At 39.4% G+C, this 18,954-nt stretch overlaps 1 protein-coding gene across 3 annotated transcripts; it reads left to right on the plus strand.

The window, feature by feature from the left end:
- Positions 1-2,225: 2,225 nt before the first annotated feature.
- On the plus strand, positions 2,226-16,268 carry tfap2a (transcription factor AP-2 alpha). 3 transcript variants are annotated; one of them, XM_072271543.1, is made up of 8 exons: positions 3,280-3,657; positions 4,280-4,354; positions 4,581-5,012; positions 7,487-7,538; positions 9,573-9,804; positions 10,468-10,586; positions 12,892-13,033; positions 14,748-16,268. In XM_072271543.1, the coding sequence occupies exons 1-8, from the start codon at positions 3,496-3,498 to the stop codon at positions 15,037-15,039; spliced, it is 1,506 nt and encodes a 501-aa protein (XP_072127644.1). In that variant the 5' UTR covers positions 3,280-3,495; the 3' UTR covers positions 15,040-16,268. The 3 variants fall into 3 exon arrangements, with proteins under 3 accessions (XP_072127822.1, XP_072127644.1, XP_072127729.1); XM_072271721.1 differs by lacking the exons at positions 3,280-3,657; positions 4,280-4,354 and adding an exon at positions 2,226-2,285; XM_072271628.1 differs by lacking the exon at positions 4,280-4,354.
- Positions 16,269-18,954: the final 2,686 nt, after the last annotated feature.

The raw sequence follows: 18,954 nt of genomic DNA on the forward strand, positions 1-18,954 counted from the left end.
GACCCGCGCCTCCTTATGGTTAAATGCATAGATTCCCATTTAATTACAATGACGGCAAATTGGGAGGGGAGGGGGAAGGGCGGTTCGAGTGAATTACACAGTTTTTTAAACTCTCAAATACTTCACAGAATGGAGAACCAAATTATTCATTTCGAGTTGTTTCATCTGGGCTATTATTCATTGCAATTTGATATACTAGTCAATCAGAGGTTAATGTTATAACAAATAAGCCACATAAGTAATTTCTAATGAGTTTTTCGGCAAAAAAGTTAATACAATCAGACTTAAACGACTTTATAATAAATTAATACCATATAAAAATATATTGTTTAAGCAAAAAGTAACAGGTAATTATACATTCTTTAAATTAACAGTCATAGATAAAATTGCACTGCCTGATATTGCTTTGACCATTAATTATATCTAATAGGTATCAATTTTAATTCAGAACATTGTATTTCCTCTCGACCTAATGTAAAAAAATACAAACGTATAATGCAAACGTCGGGTCCTGAATAAATACTGAACTACTGGATCCGAGCAGTTAAAAAAAACTTTCTAAAATTTGAAAACTAAGTGGCTCTGAGAAACGAAAGTATGAGGAAAGGGTAACAGTAGGTGGACAGAGAGCGTGTGAATGAATTATATTAGCCCCATAGACAAGTGATTATATAGAATATATATATACATATATATATATATATATATAAGCAAACGGCAGAACCTGATTCCGATTCTGATTTACCTCGCTTTAGTCGCATTGCTCACTGTGATTCTCGCACAAGACGAGGGTGGAAATTATTTTTCATCGGGTATCAAAGGATTTGGCCTTTTGGAGCGTGGTATCTTGCGGCGGTTGATATTTCAGGTCTTCTAATTAAAGACAATAGGTCTTGATGACATCTTTATCCCGGAGCTCCACTAAAAATGGTAATGAAGATTAACTAAAAACGACGCCTAAATCTGGCCACACAGATTACCTGTGCTGGGTCTTATCGTTACACACTTTGTCATCTTGCAAGAAAGACCTTGCGTCTCAATTCATAATTCAAAGTCAATTAGCTATTTATTATGATAATAACTTGTGCGTAAAACAGCGAAACGATTTGGAAGACGGCGCTGGTTCGAAATAATTTGCTTTTAAGTCTCTGCTTATGCGTGGCCTTAAATAACTACATAGCAGCCTGATTTCCACATCAATTGGTGGTAAAACTATACTTTACTCGCTTGTTATTTAAAGCTTGGAAAAAAAATCAAAGAGAGGTGAATTTCGAATGAAGTTCTTCTGAGCAGACCCACTGTTTATAGCTTGCGACGGAAGACAGCCACTGAAAGCATCTGATTAGCAATACATTTTAGCACCACTTCATTCCGCCGTCCTAATAGGCTGAAGTCTCCTAGAAATAAATTGTATAGTGATAAAAACAAGATTTTCTTTACCTACTCCATCTAAACTTTCCCCGGGAGATGGTGTAAAGAATAGCAAGGGTAATGAAATTGCCATCAGCGCGTAATCTATTTAAACACACCCACTGTAAAATGGGTAAATGTTAAATTTTTATTTATTATATCACAACACGAAATATAGTTGGGTGCTTGGTGAATAAAGGTGTTTGACATTAAGAGTTGCTTGAAAATACTTAGTTATTACTAATCATTTGGGTATCATTTAACTTGGCGAACATTTAAAATGCATTTAATCGCGGTTAGTTATTCTTATAAAGAATAAAACATAGTACTTTAGATAATTAACAGCCCTCCCCGTGTTTCATTGAGATTATGAGTCACTTGGGAAAGTATTATCGTATAAAGTACTGCTGAATCATCGTCGGTTTATCTATTGGAGAAAGAGTTTCTGCGCATTGACACAATGGCCCATAAGTTAGGATTTAACAATTTGGAATCCCAATTCAATATTAAAAAAATGGTTCGATGTACATATCGAAAGTGCAGTGCAGCTCACTATGTATTTATGCTGACGTCCAGTACCAGTCGACAGGGCAAAGCTCTGTACCTGTGTCCATTGGAGCAGTAATGCGGTTGCATGAGTGTTGGCTGGCGTTCATATGCTAATTGGGCTGTTATTAGCGAGTTACTAAAGAGCCGAGAGGCGAACTCGATCGACCATTAGAGGGAGATCTCAGAGCACATACAGAGCTCTAAACCGACACACACTCTCTATACAGGACTGTCCGCTTTCTGATTCACCCAGCCAGCCACTTTTACACCAATCCATGAGAATGCTGTGGAAATTAGCGGACAATATCAAATATGAAGAGTGTGAGGTAAGAAATTTTATATTAGCTTTAAAAAATAAAATGCAATTGTCAATGCACTGCCAATGGAACAAACATCTAGAAATCACATCCAATGTAATTCAAATATTGCAAAGGATTTCTTTAAGCAATAAAGAATTTAACATAAATAGATGCAGCGAAAACAAAAAGAAATCGATGCATTCACACATTCGGCTTTATATTGCAACCTCGGACTTTCTGTGCATTCATGTCGTGTGTCAGTAGCTCCCGTTTGTAAACAAAACAAGAAAAACAAAACGAGGTTTAACAAATCTGATCATTAGATTTAAAAAAAATTCTGAAATATCTCTGCCTGATAAATCTGGCTGCAAACTTTCATTTGTATATATTTAAAATAAAATATGTAAAAGGACAGATAGAAAACGACCGTTTCGATGTAGAAATATCATTACACATTAACAATGTTAAACTGATCACACTACTGCCATAAAGCAATATAGCGAATTCTGACGTAGCTGAATTCAGTGCATGTTTTTGTAGTAAACTTCTGTAGTAAAATTTCCATCTGTCTGCATTTGTTAGTAAACGTTCTTTCCTTTCTCTCCGCCCCATACCGCCCAGTGAAAACATTGAAATCTGCACACAACGAACCCATGTTGCCGTTATGATTAAAGGATTTGCGTAAATGTGTGTGTGTGTGTGTGTGTGTGTGTGTGTGTGTGTGTGTGTGTATGTATTTGTGTGTGAAAGCGGCACCAGACAGTAAGGTGGTAATGGCTAAAGGCCGCGGCTATACCCGGATTGAGAAAGTTGATCTGTAGTTTGCTAGGTATTATTTGGGGAGTTGGTTTTTGTAGTTGTGCAGCCGGTCCAACGGGTTTACGGAGCTAGGCTGGAAGACAGCTCATTCCAGGAGCTGAACTAGACAGTCCTTGAGTTTCACTCCCCCCCCCCCCCACCCTCTCCATGGAACTGAAGGCTTTTTTAAAAGTAAAAAAAGAAAGCGGCGAAAAGTATGAAGGATCGGCGTGATCTTCCGGCGAAGAGAGTTAAGGATCAAAGCTGAAATCCGTTTATTTGGAAGTGGCTTCGAGCTGAGTTTAGACAAAAGTGGTGTTTTTCAGGATCGCTGTAGGGAGCAGACTGCATAGAAGTGCGTGGAAGCGAATGAGGGCTCCGGAGACTCCATAGTGTCTCTGTCGCTCCCTCTGTCTCTTAACTTTTAACCCATTGTACGATGGACCAGGCTACTAATGACCCAAGATCAGGGCAGAACGCATCTCCAGGAAAAGATCTCAAAAGGAAGAGAGCTGAGAGCCCGGGTAGCCTCTCGCTAGTCAGGAAACGAGTGCCCGCCGACATGCCTTTAGCATTCTCTGGATTTTCACACGAAAACGAGGTGCAAATTCCTTCTCGTGTCACTCTCTCTTTCTCTCTCCTGCTTGTTCCTTTCTTTCTCTGTCTCTCTGTCTCCATCCCTTTCCCCCTTTCTCTCTCTCTCTCTCTCTCTTTCTCTCTCTCTCTCTCTCACTTTCGCATATCCTCGATCACTTTAAAATGTTCTCCTCTTCACTGTGATTCGTCAGACCCACCGGTGTGTCCCCCTCTTCTCTCTCTCTCTGATTAGATACACTGAATCTTTATTCAATGGACGTCATTTATAACAGACACAGCGTTCAGTTGCTTCCTCGCTTCACGCTTGATTTCCGACCATTCTTCCCTTATTAAGTATTCGTGTAATATTAATAGTCATGAATATTTGCTATTATGTGCGGACTTGAAACCGCTGCTCCTCGTTAGTGGAGGAGAGAAGGGAAAAGTTTGAAAAAAAAATCTATCGACGTGACGCCCTGAAACTAGACACAAATGTGATTTTTTTTATATGTGTGTTATTCCCAATGAAGACATTTTTCAAGTGCTGATGGATTCCGCTCCCTTGTTCCTGCATGTGACTTCCCGGCGTTGTGCTCGTGTTGTAGTTGTATAGTACTGGACTGTTTTTTTCCAATTTTCCACTCTAGGTCTCTCTCTTTTTTCCCCCTGACGAGCTCAGATCAGACTGTCCGCAGATGTTAGTGCACAGTTTCTCGGCTATGGTGAGTTACAGTGAGATGCCACTAGATTTAAGCAACCCCCATATGGTAGCACTTTTGATTTTGAACCCTGTGGAATAATATTTTGCGGAATTCGCCCCCCACTTACCACGTATTCATGTTACGGTTAAAACTTGTGATAGCAAAGATGCAAACAGAACGAATGTGCATATCGAGCCATAATTTTTAAATTATTTTAATGCCTTGTTAATGTCTGATTTCGTTGCAGGATCGACATGATGGAACCAGTAATGGGACTCCACGTTTGCCCCAGTTAGGGACAGTCAGCCAGTCTCCGTATCCGACCGCCCCGCCGCTGTCTCACACCCCTAACACGGATTTCCAGCCACCTTACTTCCCTCCACCGTACCAACCCATCTACCCGCAATCGCAGGACCCTTATTCCCATGTGAACGACCCCTACTCGCTCAACCCTCTGCACCCGCAGCCGCAGCCGCAGCACCCGACCTGGCCGCAGAGACAGAACCAAGAAGCCGGTATCCTGCACCAGCACCGCGCTCTGCCGCAGCTGGCTGGCTTGGACCCACGGAGGGACTACAGGCGGCCTGAGGTCCTGCTACATAGCACCCACGGACTCGATTCCGGCCTTGGAGATTCATTACCCATCCACAGCATCGGACACGCCATCGAGGATGTGCAGGTAACTTCTTTGCAACCCATGGGAGTTTTATTGTATATTTTATTTCAGACCCCTCTCAATTTCTCCCCCCTCCCCCCTGCTGTTTAATGATATATTTTCAAATCTGAGAGGGCGTTAACCCCCCCACCCCACCCCACCACCACACACAAACACAGTTATATAAAATTTGCGTTGGCGAAAAATTGTTCTTATTTAGAATTTCAATTATTTGGATAACCGATTTATTTCCAGATATAAGTCAGCATAAATTCAACAAAAATCCAGTAACAACTACTCCATAACACATTTGCTACTAGGCATTAAATAAAAATGGATTATTATTTTCAATAGCTTAAATAGATATTTATGTTCTTCATTTAATTAAATTGAACGTTCCCGTTTCAACTTTTGTTTGCAATTTGTAAACAATTAGCTCCCACCAGAGCACAAGTACTGTGTGCCTTATTCAATCTTTCAACTTGGCAGTAAAGATTTATTTCAATCTGTACTTTCTGGTCTGCCTCATAGTTGAGAAATGTATATTTTTAAATCTTTCTGATGCTTTAATTTCCCTTCTCCCGAGAAAAAGGGACGTTTTATTACTTGCACTGATTTACTAGAGCTAATTTCATTTCCTTTGCTTACTGTGGAGTTATTATTGTGGTGCATGTAAAATACAAATGGCATATGCTTGCATTGTATAAAATTGACCATTATTCAGTGGAGAAGGAAATTGAATTTATTGGTTATTTCACAATTTGAATTTCTACCTTCAATGATAATCTGAAATATTTATAAGTAGATATTGCTTATCTTGCAAACAAAAGACGGTTAAAATGAAAACCAACCGCTCTGCCGGTCGGCTTAGTTTGAGGCAATGTTGTGTTTCGAAACACTACTTTTAATTTCGTTTTACAAAAATGCAGATCTCAAAGCTCTCGTAAAATATTCATAAGCAAGAAACCATCATGCATTCACTTCCAAACAAATACTCATTATGAATGCTTAGTACGATTGAAAGCTGTTCAACATTCCACTTAATACCTGCGGCCATACTTTGCTTAAATGTGACTGGCTCTTTAACACACATACGCGCGCGCATACACACAAACAAAAATCTGCTGTAAACAAGCATAAAATACGGCTTTAACTGAATGATATGCGGTGTCCTTACTCTAGGAGAACATTTAACGATAAAATCATAATGCGTTGCTAAAAAAAAGAGGGAAATCGGTTAAAAAAAAGTCTAAATGGTTCAGCTTATTTTGATGTGACTGTGTTTGTGTGAAATAGGAATTAAAAAGTCTTCACTACGGTGAAATATTGCCCAGCATTTGTATTGCATTGGTATAAGGGGAGGGGGCACATGTTTTGGAGTGTAATTATTATAATGAAGCTTCTATAACACTCTGATGTCAATTCTTCAGACTGTCAAAGTAATACGGTTTTGTACATTATTGTAGCAAGGCCAGCGATTAGCGCCTTTAGCCACGATTAACGGAGAAATATATTCTTTTCTAAACCTTTTAAAGTATATCGACTCCTGGATTATAAACCTTTTAAGCAAAACGGTTCTTAGATTTTTTTCCCAGAAAAAAAAGCACAGTATCTCAGACGGTCGAGTCATGCTGTTAGATGAATGTTTAATAGAAACAGAGTTCCGGCGTTGGTTTTAGGAACTGGGTTAAAACTAAACCCGCTTAAATAGAAAAACAATTGCGTATGTCTGATTGAACCGCAGTTTGAGAGAAAAACAAAACATAATGAGAAGCCGGGAGATAATGTAGTGGGAAGCTGTAGATGGAGGTTGCAATAATAAATAACAAAGGGCGAAAATCAAAGCTGAATGAATGACGCTGGGTCCGTTCCTGACATTGCAGCGGCGATTTGGAAATGACTGGTATTTGTAAATGAACTGGCTGTTGTGCGAAGATTGCCAATCGCTCAGTCTCGGTAGAATTCGTGTCAAATTGGCAAACATATTTCGACACTGTACTGCATGTCAATGTTGAAATGAGCAGATTTGCTCTCACTTAATGGTCCCCATAACTAATAAAAGCTGAGGACAAATGCATTTCTGGTGGGGAAAACTACTGGGGTTGGGCAGTGGATCGATGTATACCCCCAACCCCTCCCCCCCCACACACAGATACACACACACACACACACACACACACACACACACGCACGCAGATTTTACCTTATAAAGGGAAAATTATCAAATAAACGATTCTCAGGAATCTAGTCTTTTGCCAAACCCTTAAAAATACTACAACGAAAATTAAAATGATGAATTGAACAGGAAACGAGAATTATCACGCTGTGGTTAATGCACGCATTATCATATTTATTCAAAGGAATGTGCCAGGCACTGGGTGGATTTTAACAACTTCTAACGTAACTCAGTTTCATGCAGTTCTTGCCGTGGTAGAGGCTGTCTACCGTCTTTATTTCCATAAGTTTATGGTAATGTTATTTTAATAATTCCGTTTCAGCATGTTGATGATCAAGGTATTAACATCCAGGACCACACCGTTATTAAAAAAGGCAAGTTCTATTTACTTTTCTTTCAAATCCGGCGTTTTTGTAGACATTGGCAGAGGCCAACTGCTTTATTGGCGTTTTGTATGCAGCAATTAATGGGAGATCGGGGGATGGAGACAATTAGGAGAGATACGGATACGATGGGTTGCTACATAACCCTTGGCTGTTTAAATTTTGGTGCAGCGGGACCGCTCACAGAAAAATAATTCTGCCCAGTCTCTGCACGTTGGTGTAGATTTAAGGAATTATTTACAGTTGTGCTCCTTTAATGAGCAGATGAATTAGGGAGCATATAAATCAAATCAAATGCTCGAATTTGCAGAAGCAATTATACTGTCGATTGGCGTTACATACTTTTGAGGGTCTGGTTAGTCATGTGCGTTTGGATTTGGATTGGTATATATTTTTGTGGATCTTTACTTGGGTAGTATGCATTTTGAGCTGAGCCTCCATAAAGAGCTGCCTGCTTCCTTTGCTAAGATGCTTAAAGAGATGTTGTTCTCGGAATGATTTGATCCAAACTGGGGATGCATAGAATAGTGCGCGAGTACACATTAATTCGTAAAACTGCAGTTTACGATTAAATGGTTTAAGTTTCATCTTTCTGCTTCTCCAGGTTTTGTCACGTCAAATTACATGTGCAAGGGATAAATCTTAAGAGATGCTCTTTCCACGTCGACATGATAATTGGCTCTTTTATTAGTAATCTCAAGAGTTCGTTTAACTCCTATTGTCTCTGTTAGCCTCCCCAGAGCTATTAATGTCACAAGTGATCTATCCGGAACTAGGAACTCGACGCCTTCAAAGATCTAGAGTAGATTTCCAGTGGCATAAAGAGAGCCCTAAGCAGTGTAGTTGATTGCGTTGCAAAGGTGCTTTTTTTTTAGTGTGTGTGTGTGGGGGGGGGGGTGGTAGTGCAAAAGCGCTGTGGACCTGTAGTCTACATTTTAGTCGGTCAATAATAAAAATGAATAATTTTGCTGCAGTGGTTCGTTCTCTAAAGTGAGGGGGAAATTCGATGGATGCTTGCATTGTTTAGTCCAATTCGGCCCTAGTGATCAGAATTCCACAATTCTTCATTTCTCTTCCGGACGGTTATAACGGTCCATTGGCTGAATGCAGGTTGTTTCGCGGAAACGGCCACATTAATTTCTTGCCAATTACATCTTTTTTTTCTTCTTGTTGTTGTTGTTGTTGCAATGAGCTGATAAATTGAGGTTAGGAGTTGACGTGTTGGTGTTCCGGTATGTGTCGGCCCATTTTGCGACAGAAGCAATAATTCCTCCCGTGCTGAGTGTTGTAGGATGTAAGTCCAGATGCGGAGTGGAACGGAATTGAAATGCTATTAGGATGAAAGAGTATAATAACAACTAGCTGGTCTTTGTTATATTGTTGCAAAATAAATGCCTCGAAATTAATTTAACAAACAACTAAACACAAATAAGGATGGAACACAATTTAAAACAGTGTTAGCGATTTAAACGTGTGACATAGACATATTAGAATATGAGTTCATTCTTGACTTGCCAAACAAGGAATCTATTTATGTTGTGTTGAATCACAGGAGCATTTTTTCTATTATACAATGGAAATGACTTTACTGTGATATTGACACGTTTGGAAATTGGCCTTGGCAGCAAAATGCAGTTAGCCAGCTAACTTTGGAAAGGGTATGCATATAATAAAGACGTGGTTCACTTCAATTTGGTCTGAATGCACAAATGATCAGGTTTCATTTTATGTTTGTCTTAAAATATACAATCTACAAGTACAATTCAGCTCAGACGACATTGTATTAACGTGCACTGCCGATGCTGCTTCTAATGACAGTGTGTCCGATGAATAAGACAAAGGCCTGATAGGCTCCTATATAAGATCTAATCCGCAGCAGTGCAGACATGCTTAAACAGAGGTTGGAGTTGTATGTAGGGTTAGTGGGGACCAACACTGCGGAGAGTTGTAAAGTCACCTTTTCCTTAGTTTATGCAGTGCTTGCCATGGGCTGTGTTATTGATCTGAATGATGCTTTTCTTTCAGGTCCCATGTCCCTATCGAAGTCACACAGTGGGGTTGTCACCTCGATCTCAGTCAATAAGGACGGACTCTTTGGCGGGGTTGCGAACCCAAACGAGGTGTTCTGTTCAGTTCCGGGTCGCCTCTCCCTCCTCAGTTCAACATCAAAGTACAAGGTGACGGTGGCGGAAGTGCAGAGACGCCTCTCTCCGCCTGAGTGTCTCAATGCCTCGTTACTGGGAGGAGTGCTTAGGAGGTGAGGGCTATGGGGCATCTTCCTAAACTGTTCAACTTACTGAAAACATAATGCTGCACACATAACAGGGAAAATAACATCTTTTTTCACAGTTAAAATACTTCATCTATGTTGCTGTTCTTTGTTTTCCCCTTTTGTTATTTTAATTCCCACAACCACGATCATATCTGGTTGCTTGTAAAGTATATTGCCTTATTTTGTATCTGCATACGGACACGAATGCCCTGTCACACTCATCGATAGTTTGAAAAGCAGTCACTCTTTACTGAAATAAATGAAGGCCAAAACACCCTTCAGTGAAGAACTTTGCACACATTTTAAGTGTTACGTATAATGACGATATTAAACTTTGCATAGAATTTACTGTAGCCGTTTCATACTCTAGATAACACGAGATGGACACGCTAATGGATAAAGGTGTTAACAAATCATTTTTTAAAAAAGTGCAGTTGAAGTTGTTTTAAGATATCAAAGGTTTGCATTAAAGAGAACAGTGATCTTTACTGCACAGTGGAATCACAGATTTGTTTGAAAACTGCTTTGTAATTCCCAAGTGAGCATATTTCAATTTTTTTTATTGTAAGTCTGTCCATGTAAAAAGACTTTAGTTGCAGGATGGGTTTGCGGTAGCAATTTAACCAGGAGCTTCTCTTTTTAAAATAGAGCAAAATCTAAAAACGGAGGACGGTCATTAAGAGAAAAATTAGACAAAATTGGATTAAATTTACCAGCCGGTAGACGCAAAGCTGCAAATGTAACGCTACTAACATCACTTGTTGAGGGTAAGTGAATTTCATTGCATTTCCTTATTTAAGATAAAAGTCACAGAGTTAACTTGGGATGTTTCTGGAGGGAGCGGGAAATTTTGTTTTTGTGGGACCACGTGTCCTTATGTAATCCGCACCGACATACAGCAGTTATTGCCTGATGTTAACCCTTCAAAGTGCCGGCAGTAAAGAAGGGAGAGTAACAAGAGTCCGCTTTTAGCACTGAACATTGCAACGATTTTCTTAGATGTATACAGTAAGTTTCCGCCCGAGTTATTAGAAGAGAGGCCTGACATCACCAGATGTGGTTAGAGGATGTGGTCGGTGTGTTGAGGGAGTGTAGGAAGATTGCAAATCGCTTTTTTTTTCCTTCGGGTCGGGAGTGTAGAGAAGGTGGTGCCTGGATGGATTGCCTTTGTGCTTTTAGGACTAATGTCTGAAGTAATATCACGCGAATGAAGTGTTAATGATAGACCCTTACGCCTTATTATTGTCTCCAGGAGTGTTCAGCTACAAAAGAAGGTGCACCACAGAAAATATTTTAATTTACCTGGTTTGGAGAGTGAGATAATCAAAGGTTTATCCCAATGCATTATTTGGTAGGGAATAAGTCTAAACCTTGTGACTTATGCTCAGAAACCTCTTATGCTTGTGACTTATTTAGGATTTCCCTTGTTGGATGCACGTATAAAAACAGACCTAGGAATGAAAAGCGTTGGTGTATCTGCCTATAATTGATGTTCATTGTGTCCAAGGTCTAGGTTGTAAAATGGTTACAATAGCCCAGTGTGTCAGGATAGTATGGAGAGAGGTTCTTAAAGAAAATCATTAATCTGATTATCGTTCTGGGTTATAATTAGCCAGGAATGGATTCACGCGTAGATGCTTTGCTGATGAATGTGTGACCAGTTGGATTTCTAAGGGCCAGGCTGTTGGACTGTGTCTGTTGTTATTGTTTATGATCTGTTCCATTTTATGGAAACGAGTTACTGGACTCTGCCTTTGAAGCACTAATTGGCGCATGCGTCCTTCCGGTGCTGGCTAATAGCAGGAAGCCCTGCAGTAAAACCCAACTGGTTCAGGAAATTAAAACCAAAGGCTTTGAAATCAACAAAAAGACAGGGTTCTAGAAAGTAATGTACCGAACTGTTTAAGGGAAACTGAGAAATATGTTTTTTTTGCAAGGAGTTATTCTTATTCCAAAGTGTTTAGTCTGCAATCGTGGGGAACCGTATTTTATTTTATCATCGTATGGAATAATTGTGATGATAAAAACATGGTAAATCGTCCGGAATGCTGATTATTTATGGTGTATTACATCGTATGGCACGTGCATTTGATTTGAGTCATGCTTCCTTTTAAACAAACGGATTTGTTATATTTCTACCTGGCCAATAAACTGCTCCTATATTTTTAAGCGTAGTTAAACTACAGTTCACCCACAGGCAGTTTTTTTTTTCTCCACAATTGACAGAAGTTCAAACATATCCACACACGACCCATCTTTGCACAAAGTACTGTCTAAAAGTCAGTCTGGGTCAGGAGAACTATCCCGCTGTAATGTTTATGAGCCAACGTGAAACATCACACACGGCATTTCTGCCCTGCATAACTATAATATGTTTTGTTGTTCAGTTGCGTTGGGTTTATGGAACGCAGGCTTATGTGCAAGAGGATGTTGCATAGACAGGGACATAGCCTGCCACTGAATGTATGACAACAAAAGAGATATTGTCAATGTATTTGATATCCTATCCAGTTCACCATTTAGCTCCTCATAATGTCGTTAAATGACTCACAGAAGCTTTCCAAGTTTTTTTATTGTATGCTTCAAATATTTAGTTTGCGACAAATGACAATAGTTCTGAACTATTCCTTACATTAAGCTGCTGAAGAGAGGCTGCACTGTAGTGTAGAAATGTTAGTTATCGTGCAATGAAATCTAAATATTTAAAGAGATCGTGGATTCTTGTGCGGCATTGTACTCAGGATAAAATGATCATTTTAAACAAATCTGCAAACAACATGAGTCTTCTTTATCTAAGTCCTGCCATTAAATTTAATCGTTTTAATACGTAGCTCCAACCAAATTTCAATAATGCAAGTAAAGAGTCTGCTGCATTTTACGGGATCATAAAATCGGCTTTGAAGCACTTTACACGTAATTTGTAAAACAATTCTATTAAAATTTGGAGAACGGTCACTGTCATCAGTTTGCATGTTATATCAGTCTGCCATCATTAGAGTCAATTGCCATATTAAAAAATGGATTTGAAGGATCGACCTACATTGTGGACATGTCATTCACTTCCATGCCCAGGTGAAGCCGTGCACCTTGCCCGTGATTTTGGCTACGTTTGCGAAACAGAGTTCCCAGCCAAAGCAATAGCCGAGTACGTCAACCGACAACACTCCGATCCCAACGAACAAGTGACGCGCAAAAACATGTTACTGGCAACAAAGTGAGTCCTTTTCTTAATGAAAACTTCAACTGAGTTCTTTTTTTCTTCACTCTCCCTCTTCCCCGCATGCATGTTCTGGTCTCCATTAAGTTTCGTGTATATAGTTTGCAAGAACTCTTGGGTTTGGATGGGTTTAAACTCGGACATATGAATATTCTGAATATACCCACTTGGGTTCTGACAAGTGCATAGAAAAAGGTTTAGGAGTAGAGTGTGGATCAGTAGTCGATAACCCTCACACCTGGTTTGCTTGTGGTGTTATCCTCAGTATTCATTTTAAGACCTCCTGCTATCAGGAGCAGCGCCGGCTCACTCGGCATCCGATGCTTTCACTGTTCGAGCACATGAAGCACCGTAATTTTGTGAAGTCACATATCAGACGGAGTTATTTAAGCCCGTAATATTTTCTCAGCGGCTAATAAGTATTATTTAGCAATTGTGTACAGCCGAACTGCTTGGATGAAAAGGCACGTGTGAAAAGTAAATTATCCGTGCTGAAATGTTGGAGGAAATTTTCAGGCTTGTTTTCTAGCCTTTAATTAAGAATTTGAAATGTCACCGAAGGGCATTGCGGTGTATAGGCACTGGGAGGTTGGTGGAGCAATTTGTATCGATGGTTACACTCCCAGTGAAGTAAGCATTCTTTCAGAAGGTTTGAGATCTTTCCACTTCAGGCGCAGAAGTATATTTTACCTAGTTCCAAAGAGCCTTTGAAAATAGATTCAGCATATTAAGCGATATAGGATACCAAACATTGGTCTAAATTAGCAGACCTAATCCAATATACACCCTCATTCAGACATGTATACACGTGCTCGCGCACACAGAGGACTAAGCATAGGCGCGCACGCACACGATGCATGACTTGAGCTATATGCATTACAGTGATGATTTCATTCACATTAATTAATCTGATTTTTCTAAGACAATAGCGCTGGAGGACAATATAGTTGTTACTGCCCTCTGCATTCCATTATGTTAATTTGAATTTTTTTGTTATCAATTTGTCATTTAACAGTATTTTACACATGAGTACACACTATATATTCAGAAACTCAAGGAGGAAACAATGATCAGTTCAAACTTCAGAGTGAACACTGAATGGTCAGATATTTGCTTTGATTTATTAGCATTCTAAACTTCAAGTATATTCCATGTATTAGAATGCATTGTATAATAAAACCTTTAATTTTAACTTCAGAAATTTAGTTTATATGCAGTAAAACGCTGGAAGTATTGATAACTTATGCCAAATGTGCTCTTCGATTTTCTTGCCGTTGTTTCAAACGTATCAGGAGTTTATAACGATATACAAATAATTAATTGGAGTAATCGGGTTCAATTTAAAATGTTGACAAACATATTGAAAACAATAATCGGCCATGGGTCCATCAAGTAGAGCAGGCAGTAGTGTCTGCTACAGGTAAACCTGAACGAATCCGTCCTGTGAAGCTGTCCATTATTATCTAGGGCAAACATAAATTCCGTGGTAGTGGATTTTCAATCAGAAGCCGTCTTTATGTTAGTCCATTTGTTAAATCCCTACCTTTTCCAGAGTTGTCACATGAGGAAGGGCGAAGCGCTTGGAAAGGAATTCGAACATGATTCTAAAATGTGCTGAATAGAAGTTGTTGCCTTACCAATCCCCCGCTCATCCGCTCTCCCGAATAGATAATACAGCATGAACATTACAACCTGTTATCTTAAATTTCAGACAAATCTGCAAAGAGTTTACAGACTTGCTGACACAAGACCGATCTCCTTTGGGGAACTCACGACCTGCCCCGATCTTGGAACCTGGTATTCAGAGCTGCCTGACCCACTTCAGTTTAATCACACACGGCTTCGGGAGTCCGGCTCTGTGCGCTGCTATAACTGCCTTACAGAACTATCTCACCGAAGCACTGAAAGCCATGGACAAAATGTACATGAACAATACTCCCAACAACCACACGGGTGAAAATCCCAGTAAAAGCGGAGACAAAGACGAGAAACACAGAAAGTAGTTGGATAGCAAACTGCAATTTCCTAAAGAAACAAAACATTTAAAAGTTGTCATATAGGTGTGACTGTTTCCCTCTCAACCCGGAACTCGGAGCCTTAGCGAGCAGAGAAGACGATGAAGAATTTTGAACTGTTTATTAAGAGAGGAAGGGAGAAAAGACAAGAAGTTTCTAAAACTTTTTACCGAGTTAAACCTTCATCGGACTGCATCTTGATTGACATACCCCGTTGTTTAAGATTTTAAAGATTGTAGTCACAATCATTTAAAGAAGGTAACGAAAGCATATTTTATCAGTATTGTAAGTAAACTGGAGCAGTTCTTCTGTCATTACCATCCTTGTTGACAAAAAGAAATCCTCTAAGCCTAGGTATCAGTCAATTTAAACAACTATTGGAACTTGCAGTTCACGGTATAGTAAGGGAAACGATGTTCATGTATGTATATATTTATTTATGCGTAATTTAATGGGAATTGTAAATATGGTGCGTCTGTTTAAGCCTTTATTTTATTTATCTGGTGATATCGTTTACCTCCTGTAAGTGGGTTTTAATCTTCATCACATACAGTAGATCTTTCCGTGATTTTATGGTACTTAGAAAAATATTGGGGAAACCCTGGGAAAACACATTTTAGCCCTCTGTAGCATGTTGTGGCGATAAACAGTTGAACAAAATCCAAGAAGGGGGGAAGGGAGGGGGGAAAGAAGCGAGTTTTATATGACAAACATCGAATAGTTTATAATACCACAGGAATTCAAATTTAAGAGTACCTTTTTTTTTAAAAAAAGCATCTGTGATGTTTTTTTGTGTTTTAAAATATCCCATGTGTTGTGACAAAGGAATTATCTGACACCATGTCTTCTTTCCCTACTGAAAAAAAAGCAGAGCAATAAACTGATATTGTCTATAGAACGGTTCAGTATTTTATTGTTGAACTGACAGCATTTGGGACGAGCTGATATCTTGTATGACCGGTGGCTAAATTGGAAACAGTTTTTAGCTGTATTATATAGAGTTGTGTTGGCAATAGTTTACATGCCTGTCGATGTATCATAGTCCTTTGTTACCCAGATAAATAAATATTTGATACGCTTTATGTCGATTTTTTTTTATTCAGTGGCTCTGTTTTGCCCAGGCGTATTTTTACTTGGCAGTATTTTCCTGCAGCCTTTCTGTATGGCTTGCAGTAATTGGGTTTAACTCTCCCTTGGCAATTGCTCCCCCGCAATAAGCAGCTGAACCCATTGTTTCCCTCAAGTATAATAAAAAAAAACTTGAACTTCAAGTTAGAGTTGAACAGGCTTGCTTTGGTAGTTTATTGAGTCGTAATCAAAATAAATGATAAAAAGGTAGCGGCGTTGGATTGGGAGGGTGTGTGGGGGGTGAGGATCGTGGATTGGTGGGGGCGGAGGCGGGTTGAGGGTGGGACGGAGGGGTGGGGGAGTGTATTGCCCTGGTTTTCGCTGCCCTGAAATAATGTACCTAATGATGTGACAAGTCACTAAATAAACCTCGCAGATTTTCATGATACTGCGGTTATAAAATGTCGATCTGCTGTTTGACTCTTAACACTCTATTTTCTCAATGACAGCGATTTTTTAAGATAATGATAATCATTTTAATATTTCCTAGCGGATTTCCAGGGAGACATGCTGAGGAATACTGCATATTGTTTACTGTCTGCTTTAATAAGTCGATCTTCCTACCAACCTCCCTCCCACCCTCCAGATCCAATGTGTGAGGTATTTTTCATTGCTGTAGTACAGTGCAACCAATAGATTTAAAACAATAAGGTTGGAAGCGACATTACCCTTTTTATATTGCATTTTTACAGGCTTGATGATTCGTGAATAAAGTAATGTGCGTGCCATACACACAATAAATTCTCGGCTAAGACATAGGATAAATCTGTGAGATAAGAGAAGTTAAATATATAGTTTATAATAAGGACGTTTGGTTCTTGTTGACTGCAACGTTAAATTCTTTGTCAAATGCAATTCAGTTTTATGGTATACACGGAAATTCTAATCTGCGTGTGTATGTGTGTGTGTGTGTGTGTGTGTGTGTGTGTGTGCGCGCGCGCGCGCGCGCGCGTATTTGACACAAATGAAATGCGCAATGTTAGCAGGTGAGGTGAAACGTTGTCTATCAGAGCTGTTTTTTTTCTGGCCGGGTCTCAGAATGTGTGTGGGATATAGTACTTACCTCAGGCACAATGGCATTCATAAACATTATTTCAAGTCTGCTGTTTATACGGGGGGGGGGGCGGGGGGTGTGAAGAAACCACTTAAAGAAATATCAAAGTGCATTTATTAAATACCGATCCCAACGTCAAAGGTGTAAATACCTGGGAAGTATATCTTAGTTTTAAATAGCGGGTTTGCAAAATGAACATCTCGGAATTGATTGCAACGGCAATGATATTTTAATGAAATGATATGCATGTCCAAACCGTTCAGTTTAATCTTACAAACGCATTAAAAGTTTTTAAAAAGTTAGAAAGCAAAGATTATGAAGCAGAATTTTGTCACGTTGAGTACGTCTTTTTATGTTGTTGATTCATATGCATGTAATCGCGTCTCAATCGCGAGACATTAATATTAATGGTGAACGCCTCGTAGAACCCGAAGTCTAATCAATCCATTTTGTCTTGTAGCAATAGTTTGTTTTTAAAGATGGATCTTGTTTAGTCATTTTTGGGAATATTTCATAAATGATATTATTTGCTGCACTGTCTCACGAAATATACTGAAACAAGATGATTCTTAAAGTAAGGAACCATTTATCTCCCTGCCTTTCCCCTCTCTCGTGGACTTCTAGTCAGAGTTTTCCTGCGAGGAATTACTTCTGATAAGAACTGCGATTTGCTAATGGGTTCTCCTAGTGGGATGATTTGCTGTGTCTCTCTGGCAGAAATTTGTGCACGGCTTCCTGACTGTGAAAAAACTTACTGTCCGCTGTTATCTAACAATACTGCGTGTGTTTACGGGGAGGGTTAGGGTTAATTAGCGCCATTATCAATCATTAATGCTTGCCTAACATGTCTGAGGTATAATCAGGTTTAGAAGACTGGAATCGACATCTGCTTCGTTCCAATTAAATATTTCATGCTAAATCATTTATTACATACCCAGTCTACCTTCCCCAAAGAGGCCGGTTGTTATTGTACCTGAATTAAAAAATATAAAGGCGTTTAACCATTAAATAGGGACCTCACCCTTGTGCTATCCAAAAATCAAATAGTCGTAAGGCAGTCTGAACAGCAACAATATCGTTTCTGAAATCATTTTTTGTTTAAAGAGCAGTTTTAGCAAAAATCAGTGATGCTGAAATTTTTAAGGATTGGTTTGTCGGGAAAGATTTGTTGACTGTAGGGAGAAGTAGAGGCAACAGTAGCGAAATAGTTATGAACCCCAGGGCTTTTCGGAACCAACGATTTTCAGCTCTCCCACTTTCTGGGTCATTAACCCTTTCTAGTTTAATCACACCCCGCTCCTCCATTGCAGATAATAAACGACAAAGTGTAGAGAAGTAGAGAGAACAGGTTGAAGCAAAGTTCCCAATTATTTATAATTGATTAAAATAAATCTGAGCTAGACTCTCGCTGGCAACAGTGAACATAAAAGGCATGGGAGCTAATTCGATACTTCAAGTAATGAAATATTTTCTAGTGTCCAGCTGCCTAGAGTGAGCGATTGACTCGTGTGATCTATAACAAATAATCCCGAGTTACAGTGACCTGGGGCAATAGCTAATCCAAAGAGGCGTGGCGCTGTAGTGTCTGTCCCCGCACTTAATCAGTTTCCCCTGTTTTAAAAACATAAGAATAATCGTCCATTTAACGATTTGGTCAGTCCGATGCTGTGATGTACGAGATAATACATTAAATTTTCAGATTTGATTAAGGATTAAGTATC

This window comes from Mobula birostris, chromosome 1 (genome assembly GCF_030028105.1).
Source record: "Mobula birostris isolate sMobBir1 chromosome 1, sMobBir1.hap1, whole genome shotgun sequence".
Taxonomy (NCBI): domain Eukaryota; kingdom Metazoa; phylum Chordata; class Chondrichthyes; order Myliobatiformes; family Myliobatidae; genus Mobula; species Mobula birostris.

Excerpts from the sequence above, each read along its gene's own strand:
- tfap2a (XM_072271543.1), top strand. The coding sequence starts at position 3,496 with ATGGACCAGGCTACTAATGACCCAAGATCAGGGCAGAACGCATCTCCA. Across the intron at positions 9,805-10,467 it reads CTGGGAGGAGTGCTTAGGAG|AGCAAAATCTAAAAACGGAG; the intron begins GTGAGGGCTATG and ends TTTTTAAAATAG. Across the intron at positions 10,587-12,891 it reads ACTAACATCACTTGTTGAGG|GTGAAGCCGTGCACCTTGCC; the intron begins GTAAGTGAATTT and ends TTCCATGCCCAG.